Here is a 15,561-nt window from a genome sequence, read left to right as displayed (position 1 = left end):
TTGTAGATATAGCACTTACTGTACATGTAACCAAGTCCTATTGCTGCATACATGCGGAAAGATGCTGTTGTACCTCAGCCACATCCCAAAGAGAAGTTGTTGGAAAGAAAGGAAGCATTAAACAGTGTTGTTAGTGTGAATACAGCTTCCTGGTTTGATTTCCTTAAATATAGCTGTCATGAGAGAAAGATGGCAGTTTTACAAATGTGTTATCTACCGAACAATTGAATTATTCCCAATAAAACTTGACGGTCAAAAATAAGTTTAAGCTTCTGGTATATTTGAGAAACCTTGGTTAGTGTAAGAAAAAGTACATTTCCAATAGAATATGCAAATGCGTGCTTATGACAGTACTGTAGTTAAATGTCTTGTATATTCTTACATATAAACGTAACACACCAGAATGTCTTTCATAAACTCCCATCAATGCTCCACACTGTATTCATTCATTCAACAGCTATTGTGGGGGTAATAGAATTCTCTGGCAAGGTTGCCAAGAAAGAAAGGTGCAGATTGTTGGTACAGTATAGGGCGGACTGAAGGGCATCATCATTGAAACGCCTTGAGCTATTACTGTTGTTCCCGTAGGTAATGTTAAGTTATAATGCTTTACACTTTGGTTAAATGTGTGTTTCCTTCAGGGTAAATGCTTTTGTGAATCTGTAGAAAGAGTTTATTTTGTAAATAATTACTTGTAAATTAAAACTGACGGATGAGAGTAAGGCGAAATACAAAAATGACAATTTGCACAATCCAAATAGGTTTTCCACACATGCATGGCATGAGCTGTTAAGACAAAAAACAAATCTACATGTCAACATTTCAGGAGCAAATGTCTCTCTACAGCCAGGTGATACAATGTATGCTGAAGCTTCTTCTAATGCTATGCATGTCTTTGTTTTCCTCAAAATACCTCAGGAATAATAATAATAATGCATTTTATTTATATAGTGCTTTTCACAACTCAAAGACGCTTTGTATCTTAGAATAGGCCTCAGCATCCATAATCATTTCATTCATGTACTGTAACCTCTCCAAAGTGTGCCATGGCAACACTGTTTCCATGTTATCCTTAAGGGAAAATACCGAGCATAACATAATAAAAACAGGTTGGGTTCTGAAGTGTAATTCAAATGTATAGTAACTGCTTCAGCAATTCATATCAAAGCGTGCTGTCCGTCAATCCGTACATTAGCCCGGAGAATTACAGAATTAATGAGAATTACCTGGATGGAGAGAATGTCTGCTGTAAGTCACTCTCAAAGTCTTTTTTTTGTCGCTTAAAGGACTTGTGGGTAAACCAAAGGAAACAGCTACATAGAAGATGTCAAACCCACAGAGTGATGCACACCGACTTCTGTACAACAAAGATGCATTTGCTGAATACAAAATAAAAATGAATGGCTTTGTTTATAATAGCCTCCCACTGAATGTGCTGCACGCATACAGTTCTGTTTTCCACACAAATAAGTTATGTAACGCCAAATCCAGCAGATGAATAGCAACAAATAAATTGTGATGTGGGTCACCAAATTCAAAAGAGGAAAGAAAGGGGAGAACTCCATGTGTTTTTCATATTATGTATTCATACATGGACGAGCTAGGGCACGAGTCAGGCATCCACACAATGGTAGCCATAAGCATGGTACAAATCTCCTTCCTGACTCATTTGAGTCTGATAAGGATATTTGCATTACTATTCAAGCCCGGAGCAATAGAGGCAAAGGTCTTTTGTGGATAAAGATGAACTAAACTGAACTCTGAGAGCCTGTTGAACTTGATACAACAGCTCTGTTTATCCATACTGTACATATGCTGACATTTGTACTTCGACAGTGGCCTGGAGAAAAACTATAAATATCCTGAAATATACATAGTAGAAACACACAATGTTATCCCAAAGTCTCTGAGTCTATAATGACAACATTCCGCTTAGGTTGTATCCCGACAACAGCAGCGCATTTGGACATTGTTTATTTAATGCACAGTTTCAATTGTATTTAATTGTACCTAAAGAGAAAAACAAAATCAATATTAATTATTCAAACAAGTATTTAGAAATGTTTGTTGTTACAATATAAATGTCCATATTCAGGGAAAGATGATTGCATAAATCATGTTTAATAAACTAAGGATGCAATATGGTTAGGGAAAGGCATCATAACAATGGGTTGAACTTGAATAGAGATTACATCCATGGTTAATTATAAACATTTAAAGGTCCCATGTCATGGCCATTTCTACTGATCATAATTCCATTGTTGAGGTATACTAAAATAGATTTAAATTGTGCAATTTTCCAAACTCACATTGGTTTCTCATCCAGCATCTCTGTATAGTATGTGTATTCACTGTCTGTCCTAAACGGCTTGTTGGAGCTCCTGCCCCCCCTCTCTGTGAGCCCACTGTGCTCTGATTGGTCAGGCTGCTGCGAGGAGCGGACAGGTTTCCGGGTCGGCGATACAGCGAGACACAGCGAAACTCATCCTGAGCACACACAAACACTCACAGCCGAAGTAAAAACAATAAGTGTGGCTTGATATTGAGAAAGAAAAAGGTTTATAACGCTGTGAAAATGGGTCTGCGGAGAGCATTTCTCCGCCATCCCAACTCGTCTATTACCAGCGTTCAGGGAGCTCTATGCAAGTCAATGGGGACTCCCTGTTAGTTAGCCAAGGGATCCTGGTGTGTGAGGTGCTCCGTGGATTGGTCCATTTGGGCCAATCCACACAAGGGGACGGGTAATAACCGGAGAAGCATGACATGGGCCCTTTAATTGATATGTGTTGGCTGTGTCTGTATAGTGCCATACAATTAATAGCATAAAGGGTTAAGTGTAGTATAAAGCACTTCAATGGCAACAAAAGCCTTCAGTGAAGCAGAATGCAATGCCAAAGTGAAGTATGTTATGTTATTTTTCTGATGGAATGTGTCCTTTTGAGCAGATCCATCCTTCCACTTTGCAGCCATTACCTAGCAGTGTACCTTCTCCCTAGCTACACCCTGCAGCCCTGCTTGGAGATCCTGGTGTATTCCCAGTTTATATCGGATATAATTCAATCCATCCAGTGAGCTTTGGCTTCTCCCAGCCTCTCTTCCCATTTGGACACTCGTGATCCCTTAGAGTAAAGTATGGATGCCTAGGAACCTTTATATTGGTTTCCTTCAAAGCTGAAGGGCAGTAGTTCTACCCTGAGCCCCTAATGGATCCTGTTTAAAGAGGACGACAAAAGAATCGTGATATGTGTACTACTACTTTGGATTATTGAGGCGTTTATCTTAATATATCGCAGTCAACTTTACTATGTTCTGCTCTGTTATTGTTTTAACACATAATCATGGATCAACAATATTGGATTTTATTTTTGTAGTGAGTCAGAGGTATTTTAATACGGATGCATTGTCCAAAGAAAAACCTAGGTAGGCAGATTTCAGTAGCACCAGACAAACGAACAAAAGGTTCAGTGAATCATGATTATGAAAGTTAAGACAATTACCTGTGTAGTGTTAATGGAGCCTGTGTCTATTGAGGCTCGATTTCCAAGACTCACCGGTGCACAGCTCACAGTTAGAAGTGGAGTCAAGAGGCTTTGTGATGTCCCGACGACACAACAGAAAACAATGAGAAGGATTATATTACTCATGGGTGATTTAAAGGCTAATATGAGTCACGATCAATCAAACCCTTACGTGTATGTCCCTTTAAACCCAGGGCTTAAACAATCTGAGTCAATTTATGTTGAGAGAATGGTCTAGAGGAAATTCACGACAAAGATGTGATGATGAAAACATGGAGGGACATCACAAGAACGTATACAGAGCATATATAATCCTCTTTTTTTGTGCACACCAACACAGAACGATTTACTTAGAAAACAGGTAACACAGCCCAAAAGGAACTGTAGGTGGACAAAAGAACAGATTGACTGGAGGAAGTCCGGAGACATTCATCATCAGTCCCTCAGATCTATACTGGAAACAACCACCTCCATATTTCACACCATGCATGACGCACAGGAGCAAAATGCAAAACTATAATTATTCCCACACAAACATTGTAGACTTTGCATAATCATTTTTGTCTGCTCCTATAAATATCTTAGCAAATGTGAGACACTAATGACTGTACAAGAATGGTGGGTGAGTTGTATGGAATAGTCAGTTAAAAAAAGCTTTTAAAGAGGTTCATTGGGAACTGTACACAGATACATCCCATGATAGAACCAAGGATATAACAGAGAGCATGACCTCACCTCCACCTGCATGTGACCAGGCAGAGGACACAAGTGCACATCCTGTTAAGCCTTGAAAGACTGCAAGATCAAAATAAACTGCACACATATATGAAGCTCGCAAACAAGTACATGTCAACAAAAAAGAGGGACCTTAACACTAAATTAATTCCATCTCAATCTGTTTGAGATTCAAATGAGAAATTACATGTTTGTGTTAATTGTTATGTATTACATGTTCATTAGTTGCAGCAACAAACTAATTACAAGGATGCCTGGCAACATTTTCTAAATAAATGAGGTTTTATGTATTATTTATTTGTATTGATATACTATAAGTGTGGGACATTAAACATGTTGCACATGGGTCCATTGCCAACATTTAATTGTTTCTACATTATTTTATGTTGGCTTAATCGATCATACTTTTCAGAAACAAACATAGAGACACACATTTCATCTGGCTTAGAAATGCATTTAAATTTGAAAATATGACACTAATAGCATACAGTAATTGTATTTTCTGTAAAAAATGAATTATTTCCCGAGTTGAATGCTGCTCTAGAAATGTTGGTAAATGCCCACGAGGGGGAAGTGGACTGTGGATTTTATGACAGTGGCAATTGTGTCAATAAAAGTAGATGTATTGCCTGCTGAGCTCCTCCATAAGTAAGTGTTCACAGACTGGGTAAAGTGTCATCACTTCTGCTGGGACAGGAGCATCCTCAGGGCTTTGCTTGTGAAACCATCATCCAGCACGTCTTCCTACACACCACCTCGCTCCACACAGATGTCACTGCGCATTAGTGTGGTGTGTCATCGGTGATGGGAGTTTCCTCCAATAGCAACACATGTTCTGATTTAAATCAATTGCTGGGAGTAATAAGATTATATATTTGAACAAGCACAAACACACTCTTTTTGTGAAGACGTGGTTCAAGCAAAAATATGTATGTGTGAAGATTATTGTAATATTATAATGTACATATTCAATGTTCCTTTTTTATTGGTAGTTCACTGAGAAATAATGAATACAAAATAATGGCATCAACTATACGGTTCAAAATGAATCTGTGCAAGTGACTTTCCATTATTACAATGGAAGCCCAGACACCTAAATAAATTGCTATTGCTATAAAAAGAAAGACAAAATATTGCAGTGTCTGTGAACTCGGCAAAGAACACTCATAACGATAGAGGATTTGCAATTTATCGAATTGGCCCATATTCAACTTTTTATTGCAGTCATAGCCCAGGTGAATAATAACAATCAGGGGAAAAAAGCAATGGCGACTTCGGAATAACCTTTGGATTGAAATACATAAAAAAGGGAAAGCATTTGCCAAGATGATCACAGTTTCAGTTCCTGTAATAGCTAACATGTCCATTAACAGACGTGTATACTGTCAAAGTGTCCTTGAGCGGCGACCCAGACCTTAGCATGTACCTTCGCCCAGTGTCAGTTGCCGCAGTAAATCTGTGGAATGTATGCAAATTAAACTGAGTCGATATTGAGAACACTCAACCCTTCAATTATGCAACCTATGTGAGAGTAATGATGGAGTATATCGTAAGTATAGAGTAATTGTAGTCTTTAGTCTTACTGGTCAATGCTGTATACCTTTGATGGTATAACTATAGTGTGGTTTGGCTAATTATAATTCCAGCTCTAGATGAGATATGCTTTATTACTGAGGCAAACATGAAATGTGAATGGTGTTTTTTTATCTTACAGTCTCCTTGCTTTGAATCACAGTTTTTCATCTGGTCTTGAAAAACTGCTGACCAAACAACTTCGATGAGGAACCGCTACTCTTTGAGTGCGACATCAAATAAAGGTACAGCTTAATAAGGTATGGTGTTTACAATCTCCACAGTTTGTAATCAGAGAGATTGGGTCTCAGATTTTCAATACAATAACCCCGCACAAACTTCTGAAGATGATGGAGCGCTATCAAACACTCAGCGATATTATTCATTCACAGTTATTTTTGCTACTGAAGTTATTTTGGTATTTCTCTTGCAGTCAATAAATGGGAGACATGTATACACCCACGGCACTAAACAACAATCCTAAGCAAAATATGTATTTTCCAGATGTTAAACCTACCTGTACTTCAGAAAGCACTTTGTATTTGCCCACTCAGTTCCGGCCTTGAAAACACCACTGGTATGCGCTGACAGTCAATCTTGTATTTCATCTATTTCAACAATAAACAGTTTTTACTGCAAACAATGCTTTCAGAGATGAATCAAGACCACAATGAACAGCTGCACACCTGGCAGATAAGTAGTCCTGTTAAAGAATTGTGACTCAAACTACAAATGTATTTTCTTCTTTTTTTTTGCAACATAAATGATCACCCTATAAAAGATTGGCATCCCATCATCATGTGATATGTCCCCAATGAATTGAAAGCAGCTTGCCTCAGTCAGGCAAGAGGCAGGTGCATGTTGTAAAGCCGCCTGAGTGGAACACATGGATTGGATCATTCCCAAACAACGGATGCCACAGAACCTGCTTTAGCAAGAACACGTTTTTCATTAAGTTGTATGCTTTTAATTCAATGTCATTGAATGTATTGGTTACACACTGTTTGAATGTTATATGCAAATATGTTTCCTAAGAATGTGGCTACAGCGGAAAAAATAAACAAACTATTATGAATCCAAAGATTTGGGAGAGCAAAAAAGAGAACTACAATTATGCTGACAAATCACATTATGTGAAGAAGAACTTTAAATAATTAATCAAATTGATCAAAAACAGCTAGAAACAAAACTAGTTGTCCAGAACAAACTTTAGAAACACCATGAATTATGTATACAGTACGGCCAAAATCAAAGTTTTACCCGGGAGTATCTTAGTTTAAAATGAGAAGAAAATCAATATGATTTGAGAGGAATATGCATGCCTGAGGAAAGGTCAGGGATAATGTAAAAATTGTATTTTTGTTAAAGGGGTGAATATATGGAACTGGAAAAGGAGCGCACACAGTAAATATTAAAAGTCCTTCAGCTTTACCTCTTTGCTAGTTTTAAGGGATCTTCATGTGACCACTAGAAGCAGCAACATGACAGGATTCGGGTTTTCCCTGCTCAGCTAATGTGGTCGTGTCATTGCCAACCGAGAGCTATATATCAATAACCTATCGGCAGCTGCAGTTGCTATGCTAGCAACAAACAGTGGGTAGACATCCGCACTTGAGTGTTCCGTTGGGAAGGCGAGGGAAATCAGAGCACTAATCAGCGGCAGCTAGCACTGTGGAGGTGAATGCAAGTGCAAGAAGAAAGTGATGCTGATGGGAGCTGACACTGAGAATTGGGAGAGGATCAGGAGACACCCTTACTTAAGGAAGCTGTTTCCTCAGCCTGGAAAACTTTGATTTAATGTAATGGAGACTTCATCAGGAGGGTACCGAAAGAAAAAGAAAACATGGGAATCAGGAAATTGTTTCCCTGGGAGGCCTGTGAAATTAGGAAGAGAAGATTGGAATGTGTCTGTGTGTAGAGAGGAGAAGGACATGTTTGCACTGAAAAGATGTTTCTACAGTTTATTTTCAGAAACAGTTGGGTACACTGCTTGTTCTTGTTCTCTGATGTGTGCTCAGAGTTGTTTGGGCTGCGTAACAACAGCTTTATTAACGTCCCAGGGGTGGGGATAGCAGGTAAATTAATACTAATTCTATGCAGAGATGTACAAATTAGCCTGCTTTTTTTCCCAGTGGCTTGTTAGTGAGAAACACACACACACACACACACACACACACACACACACACACACACACACACACACACACACACACACACACACACACACACACACACACACACACACACACACACACACACACACCACACACACACACACACACACACACAACACACACACACACACACACACACACACACACACACACACACACACACACACACACACACACACACACACACACACACACACACGGGTATAAGTAAACATGACAAACCTCCCCTCCCCCAGTCATGCATACAACCACAGTACCCGGGCCAACATGCACACACATGAACAAATACAAACACACTTCTTCTTAATCTCGCAGCAGCACACGCACTGCGCTGCAGAGTGTGAGGAGCTGGCTCAGAATCAGAGGGAGGCTACCTCACCGCTTGTTTCAGATGTTAATTAGTTTGGCCTGTTTGCATTTTTATTAATCTGGTGCAGAGAGTTTGAGCTGATAATCTATGCACGCTGATATCGGGAGATAACACTTGAGCTTGGATGAGCTAGGCCAGTCTTAAATTATTCATCCACAGTTCGGCTCCGAGTGGCGTCCCTTGCATTTCAAATCCCCGTCAACTGACCGTTTATCTGCTCCAGGTACATGTTAGGGACCAATATCAGCTTCTAATAAGGTATCGCTCCCCGTCTCGCCCCTCAGCATCAAGCAGCATGATGTATGGTCCCCCACTCCATTCCATTCAGTTGAATTAAACTGCTATATCACTCTCAAAAGGCACATACTATATGGAGATGTATTGATATGCATCCAACATGGAGCATGTAATGAGACGGGATGACAGAGTGCCTGGGATGCATGTGCACCTGCCACAAACTGCCGGCCAAGGCAGCGGGACGAAAGAGGAATATGAAGACGAACGGAGCACCCCCCCTTGCTGTGCGGCTGATTTACAAGTTATGGCCTTTTTCTCCTTCACTCCGCTGTCATTGAAAGAAGATTAGACGGGGCAGATTGCTTTAGACATCAAACATCATGCGGTCGATCCGTCATTGCAGTGGCTTTTTAGCGCAGCCTCTTATTTAGAGAGCTTTCTGGATGCATTCACAGTTTGAAAAAAGGAAAACGTTGTGTGCGTTGCAGCGTCTTCAGCCTCTAACCTCCCGGTTTCTCCATTCCACAGTCAACTGATGCTCACTGGGATGTAAGGGCACTATTTTGTCCCTTAACCCCCCCCCTCTCCTCCCCCTCCTCCTTTTTCTCCCTGCCTTTCTGCCCGTTTTCTCTCTCCCCTTTTCTTTATCGCTAACTTGTGAATGGCAGCCAATCAGGGGCAGAGTCGCCTCAGCTTCAGCCTCGGTGACATCCACCGCCAGAAGTGATGCACTGCGAGAGAAAGAGAGAGGAGGGTATAGAAAGAGGGAGAGGAGGGGAGGGGATGAGGGGGAGGGAGGGAGGGACATAGAAAGAGAGACATAGAGAAAAGAGAGAGAGAGAGGAGATGATAGAAAGAAAGTGTAGAGGAGTAAAGGGAGAGAAGCCAGAGAGCGGGGAGGAGAAATGGAGCGAGGGAGGGCAGAGAGAAAGAGACGAGCATAGAGTGAGGGAGGCGCGCAGGCAGTAGACTCTCTCTCTCTGTTGCACACACACACACACACACACACACACACACACACACACACACACACACACACACTGCCATACACATTCACACCAGCTGTGCTGTTGTCAGTCTTGGAATGTAAGCAGTGCCGTGAGGAGTCATATTCTCCAGCGCTAAGCACTGCTAAGGAGGAGGAACACAGTACCGATCCCTCAGTGACACAGATGGATGCTAAGCTGTGACAATCAAGAAAAAGGTAACGGCTTCTTTTTTGTGATGATTAATGTTTAGGGGTGTGTTTGTATGCTGTCTGCCTCCAGACTCCAAGAGATGATGTGCTTCTTTTTGTTGCACTGTGGCAAAGCTACACTTACGCAGCAGTGTGGAGGTCTGGTGAAAAAGAAGAGTTGCAACTTCAAAGAGGTTTATAAACGCTCCGTCGGCTGAACTGGGGACCGATTAGACTCTGTTCAAAACTCTAATCTTGAATGTCTTCATCATTTATGTTTGTACAGTGTGCTTGAATATGGAGACAAAAAGTGTACGTGGAAGTAGGCTCAAAATATTTTAGACACATTTCAACTTTGAGATTAATGATGATGCCTGACAATCCTAGAAATTACCCCCGTTGTATTATTCTTTAGCATTTTTTCATTCCTCTGAAATTAAATTTAAAAAAAAAACAGTAAGCCTGTGACACCTGTCAGACAGTATATAACACAACATGTCACTTTATTGTGGGAATTATATCATGTGTAATTGTGTGCTTTTCTAAATATAAGCTTAACTTTGTAACTTAAACCAAAAGTGCTTCATCCATCTCAGTGCTTTTCTAACTCGATACTGTGCAGCGACGGAGAGCCATGGTCATGTGTACATGAGATGAATGATTTTGACTACAGTATCTACAATATTGTCTGCAAGTGTGCGTGCACCTGCTTAAGTGTCGGTGTGTGTTGCTGTATGTGTGTTTCTGCTGGGATGCAGTGAGGGCGAATCAGACGTGTGATGTGCTCCTGGCAGATTTGATGGAGAGGCACTGTACCATTCCTATCTCTAAAAACGCATGGAAGTGTCTGTCATGGTGTTCGGAGCAGCGCGACACGAGCAGCCAACAGTGTTGCTGAGTATGTACATGCTCATATCCTCCACAGCACAAACTTAATCCACCCTTACTCTCCTTCTCTCATTTTTAGTCCCGGGGTGTGTTGCCTCACACACTCAGACAGCTTTACAGGCACCAAAGTGATGTATCGAGGTGTTGTAATGTGCACCGGGTCACCCATGTAACGCCATTACTGTTTAGTGCAAATTAGCCACTAACACGCTCCCTGAATTATTGTCAGATATGGAGTGACCTTTCAGTGTTAAAAAGAAAAGAGGTGGAAATCTATTTCCCCCACACGGCATCTCATGAGCATTCACAATGCTGCTTCTAAAGGATGAAAAATACAAGCTATGTTAGTGAGGAATCGAGCGAACGTGAACAGAGAGGAGGACATATGCATTCTCTCAAAACAATGGAATGGAGATTTTAGCCAGTTTTTATTATTCCAGCATCATTATATTATTTTGATGTTGTTGAAGTATGTAATTTATTGTGATGCGGCTATGCTACCCTGAAAATAATGTCCTTTTCATAGTTGTTTGAAGTTATATATTATTACCTTGTTAAAACGCCTTCAAAAGCAATCATGAAAAGGCTTTTTTCTTCTCCATAATGAAGTATCTTCACCGTCAACACGCCCTTTTCAAGAGAAAAGGCCTTCGCTGATTTTAAAAGAAGCTTTCAATGAGGAAGTGTGCACTGTATCACAAAAATTGCTCAGAGGATTTCAAAACATGAGTGAAGCTTGCTGTGGTTTTCCAGAGACTGCAGCAGACTTGTGAAGGTCTAGGGCTCCACCAAGTGGAGGTTTGCACAGGTGCTGCGTCTCATGATGTACACTATGTCCGTGCTGCTCTGACAAACCAGCAAGCAATCACTGGAGCTACTCAAACTGCCAATCATAAAAATGTTGTGCACCCACCTCACATGTGTTGGTCAGTGCAGAAATGCTGTATTTACCAGCCGTGAATCCTGTTGTTGGATAAAGGTACGAGTGCTCAACACTCATCATGGCGGCAGTTTTGTGACCTTGCAACCCTGCTTTGCCCTCTCTCCATTTTATGTTTCCTTTTCCCAATGAATGTACCTGCGTCTGTGTTTGTATTGTCATTGTCACTTGTTGAATTATTCAGCTAAACTAACCCTACACAGTTTTTGAATGCCAGCCATTTTAAATATGCGTGCAGTAAGGTTTTGGATGGTAGGTGGTTAAATATGTCGTCCCGCCCTTATTCAGTCTGCATTTGTGTATACAGGTGTGTGTTATGTGTGTGTCTCTTGGTTTGCTCGGTTCAAGAGGCGTTAGCTCCTACAATAATGTGCACAGACCATAACAATTGAACGCGTATTTAATTATGTTCATGCAATTTACATTTAGAAAGTCCGCTGACATTTGAAAAATGTGCATTTGTGCTTAATGTCAGTGAACTAAATGTACTCAGTACATTCTGGTTGAAAGTGCAGTTTACCGTTAAAAACACATAAACAGTGCGATATATTATTCCCTGTGGTAAAGGTTGCAGCAACGCAGAAAACAGATGGTCACTTTAGGTGTTTATATTCTCCCATGTAGAGGATTATCCACTTATTATGCATGCAAGACCTCTAGCAAAGGTGTGCAGCCAGACTTGTGCTGCACATAATTATTGTCCTCCTAAAGTCAGCAAAGCCATAAAAATGCTTAGTTGCAGTGCTCAGTTGAATGTGTGTGGGGAAGCCTGGATGTTCAATTTTGGGATGCATGTGCATTTAAATTCTCACAGAGTAATGTCTTTGCTTTTCTAGGAAGAATATCCTGATGAACAACTAGTTTATATCTGATCAAAGATATTCTTATTCAGCAAAAAAAATAATGTATCATTTTGGAGATTACAGAAATGGAGCACAGCGGAGCTCTCGCCAGAAAGTGTCTCGGCCAAGATTAAGAATAACAACCCTAGAAACACTTTAAAAAGCATATTTAACCATTTTGTCACTTTACATCTCTGTTTTTGAATGCCGAGCCATATAAGCTGTCTGCGACTTAATGTAATCATAAACAACTTTCTTTTAATAAACCCCAAATTGTTAATAGGCTGAATGAGTGGAGATAACTCAGCTTGAGTCTATAGGATCTGGCACGTATTCAGCATGCTCACTCATCCTTTAATGGAGTGTTTGGAATAATTCTGAAAAGACACACTGGCCCTAATGCTTAATAGGCACACCACATCAAAGATTAATATCCAGAATGCTATTAAAACTCAAGGACAGGCTGGAAAGATAATTAGAAAATGCAATCACAAGCATCAGAGTAGATTAATTGCAAGGCGGCGTTTCCTGATTTCGGAAAATGCACATGTCACACTCAAGCCACGTTGTGGGCATGCACAGGAAAATATCATAAAAATGTAGCAGGGATCAGCGATTTGTAACGCCATGTCTTTTTTTGTATCTCTTTCCCTGCTGAAGTAGTACGTTGACAATATTTTTAATTTACGCTGTGGTGTCAGAGAAGGACACCCTGTTGTAATATGTTATCATGATTATAAATGACTGAAAGTCAACTGCTTTAGTTGGAACCTTGAGAAGCTACATTTTCAAAAGTCCTAATGGCAATCAATTTCAAACTTTAACCAACTCAGTGGAAAAGTATTCTGAACACTTGAATATGATTGCTGATTAAACAGATTCAAGTGACTAAGAAGGAGCAGAATGAAACATTTGTTACGTTGAGATGTCATTAGCTCGTGTGATATTCTATTCAAAGGAGTACATTCATTTATATGCCGTACTTCACTTTCATCAATTGAACCATAATACTCATTTGTTCATAGACAGCAGCAGGCGCTTTATCGAAGTGAATAGTTCCACTGACAATGCAGTCCTTATTGAAGAGCAGAGGGATTGCTAAATTAGCATGTGCCTTTACCCAGCATTCCCCGGGGTACACAGTGAGCTCTGTCAGGATAACTCTGGTACTCGTAGCCTTAATACGGGAATCCTACTAAATGGGCTCTTTTAGAAAGAGAGGCAAGATTTATGAGGATTAGCTTCCAAAAGACCATAAATTATGCATGCACACCCAAATTACCTATCAGGATGAGTCCTTGTGGAGACACCGTCTGAGTGAAGTATCAGGAGAAAGCTACGAATAACACACAATGCCTTCACCTTCAAAGAGATGCATGGGGCTGTTTTGGTTATGGTTATGTGTTTCTTTGGAGACATCATTTCATATTTGGGGAATACAAATGTATGGAATAATCCACAGATTGCTACTATGTGCACAAACAAATGGGAGTTACCAAAAAAGATTGGAAGATTTAATTGTTGTATTGATAAATTGTGCAGCCCTAGGAAGGCTATGAAAGGGATATATCATTTGAAGGACAATGCATCTATACTGAGCACTGCAGCGTTATAACTGAATGAGCGTGACGCGGATAATAAAAATAAAAAGTGAGTTTGAGTCGAGTGTTTTAAAGTGGTACATATTGCTCATGTCAGGAGCCGGGCTTCTAGAGATGCCTGTGTTCTGCTATTCAAATATACCCACACACTGTGAAGCACTGTTTGCGAAACATCAGTAATGCAACTTATAATTAGTGAAGTGCTGCTCAGTCTTTTACTGCTCAAATACAAGGACACAGAGTGACGCCAGGGAGATGAAGCCGCAGTGAGTTAACTTAATTGGACAAAGGCACTGTGATGATTGCAGCTTTTTGATGATACATTATTTACAATGCAGTCATTATTTTTTATTTGTTTCACTCAATGATTCCTGCAGGAATAGGTTTGAATTGGTATTGAAAATGTAGTTTTCCTTTGAGTTGATTCATCTTAGACAAATCCAATCACTGAATTAGCACTTTTAGGATATCCTTCAATCACACACCACATATTTGCTGATTAAATAACTAGCTGCCCTGCCAGCACAGATTGAAAGACTACGATGGCATACAGGGTTTCTGTGTAAATGCGTGTTGACCTTGAGTATTCAGTCATTTCTCTTCTTCTACGCTGCTGGGATTACAGCCCAATGTAAAGTAGATACATGCGGTGAATGTTCTTTTTGTGTTTCTCTTTCCACAGGGATCTAAAGGACATCAAAGTGAGGAATACAATGTCTGTTCTGTTGACACTGCCTTCCAGTGTTCATCCTATCCGAAGCTCATTACAATACTAACAACGAAGTCATCAAGGACATCCCCCAGCTGATTGGATACCATGATAACCAATCAGGTTCTGCTCCTTCTGATGCTCTCTATCCTGTGGCCCAGTATGGCCCTGCCTTTCACACCTGGGAATATTGGGAATCTGTTTGGGATGCCAGACAGTGATGGGAGAGTTCTCCAGCGGTCCAAGCGTGGATGGATGTGGAATCAATTCTTCCTGCTCGAGGAATACGCAGGAAATGACCATCAATATGTCGGCAAGGTAAGGTGTCAAACGCATTGTCTGCAGACTAATTATGGAAGGTTTAGCTTGTTGAGGTAGTGTTTGATGTAATTGGCTGAAGACGGATGGGCCGCCTGAAATCTGGCTCTTACAGGCACAGTTAACTGGAGCTATCTGATACACAGCAAAGTGCATATTGCTCTAATTTCCTTCTGTCTTCCACAGTCCTTCCAGTTTCAGCACGCTTGGTTAAAACACACTATTCTATCTCAAATAATATATCATTGATGTATTGTTGTGCAGATGCCATCAATTACAAAAGAAGTACATTTCATTGATACCCATAAACTACGAGGCAAGTTGTTTTTAACACTAAATATGAAGTCAGTTTTATATTGTGATCGCTGCTTAAATCAGTCAATACAAAGGGTACATGAGTCACGAGCCTGCTGAGAAACTTGCTGTTGGCAAGACTTATTTCACACCAGGGCTTTATAAAATAGTATTTCATTGTTCAAA

General features: G+C 40.4%; 1 protein-coding gene across 1 annotated transcript in view; it reads left to right on the top strand.

Moving 5' to 3' along the window:
* The first annotated feature begins 9,626 nt into the window (after nucleotides 1–9,626).
* The window catches only part of LOC117537639 (cadherin-10-like), a 30,186-nt gene continuing 24,251 nt past the window's right edge, over nucleotides 9,627–15,561 (top strand). Inside the window, exons 1-2 of the mRNA XM_034202925.1 lie at nucleotides 9,627–9,810; nucleotides 14,737–15,081. Of these exons, the coding sequence (XP_034058816.1) occupies nucleotides 14,872–15,081 (210 nt within the window). The 5' untranslated portion in view covers nucleotides 9,627–9,810; nucleotides 14,737–14,871. The remainder of the gene's footprint in view (nucleotides 9,811–14,736; nucleotides 15,082–15,561) is intronic.

The sequence above is a fragment of the Gymnodraco acuticeps genome, unplaced genomic scaffold, assembly GCF_902827175.1.
Source record: "Gymnodraco acuticeps unplaced genomic scaffold, fGymAcu1.1, whole genome shotgun sequence".
Taxonomy (NCBI): domain Eukaryota; kingdom Metazoa; phylum Chordata; class Actinopteri; order Perciformes; family Bathydraconidae; genus Gymnodraco; species Gymnodraco acuticeps.
This window is presented reverse-complemented; position numbering and strand designations above follow the sequence as displayed.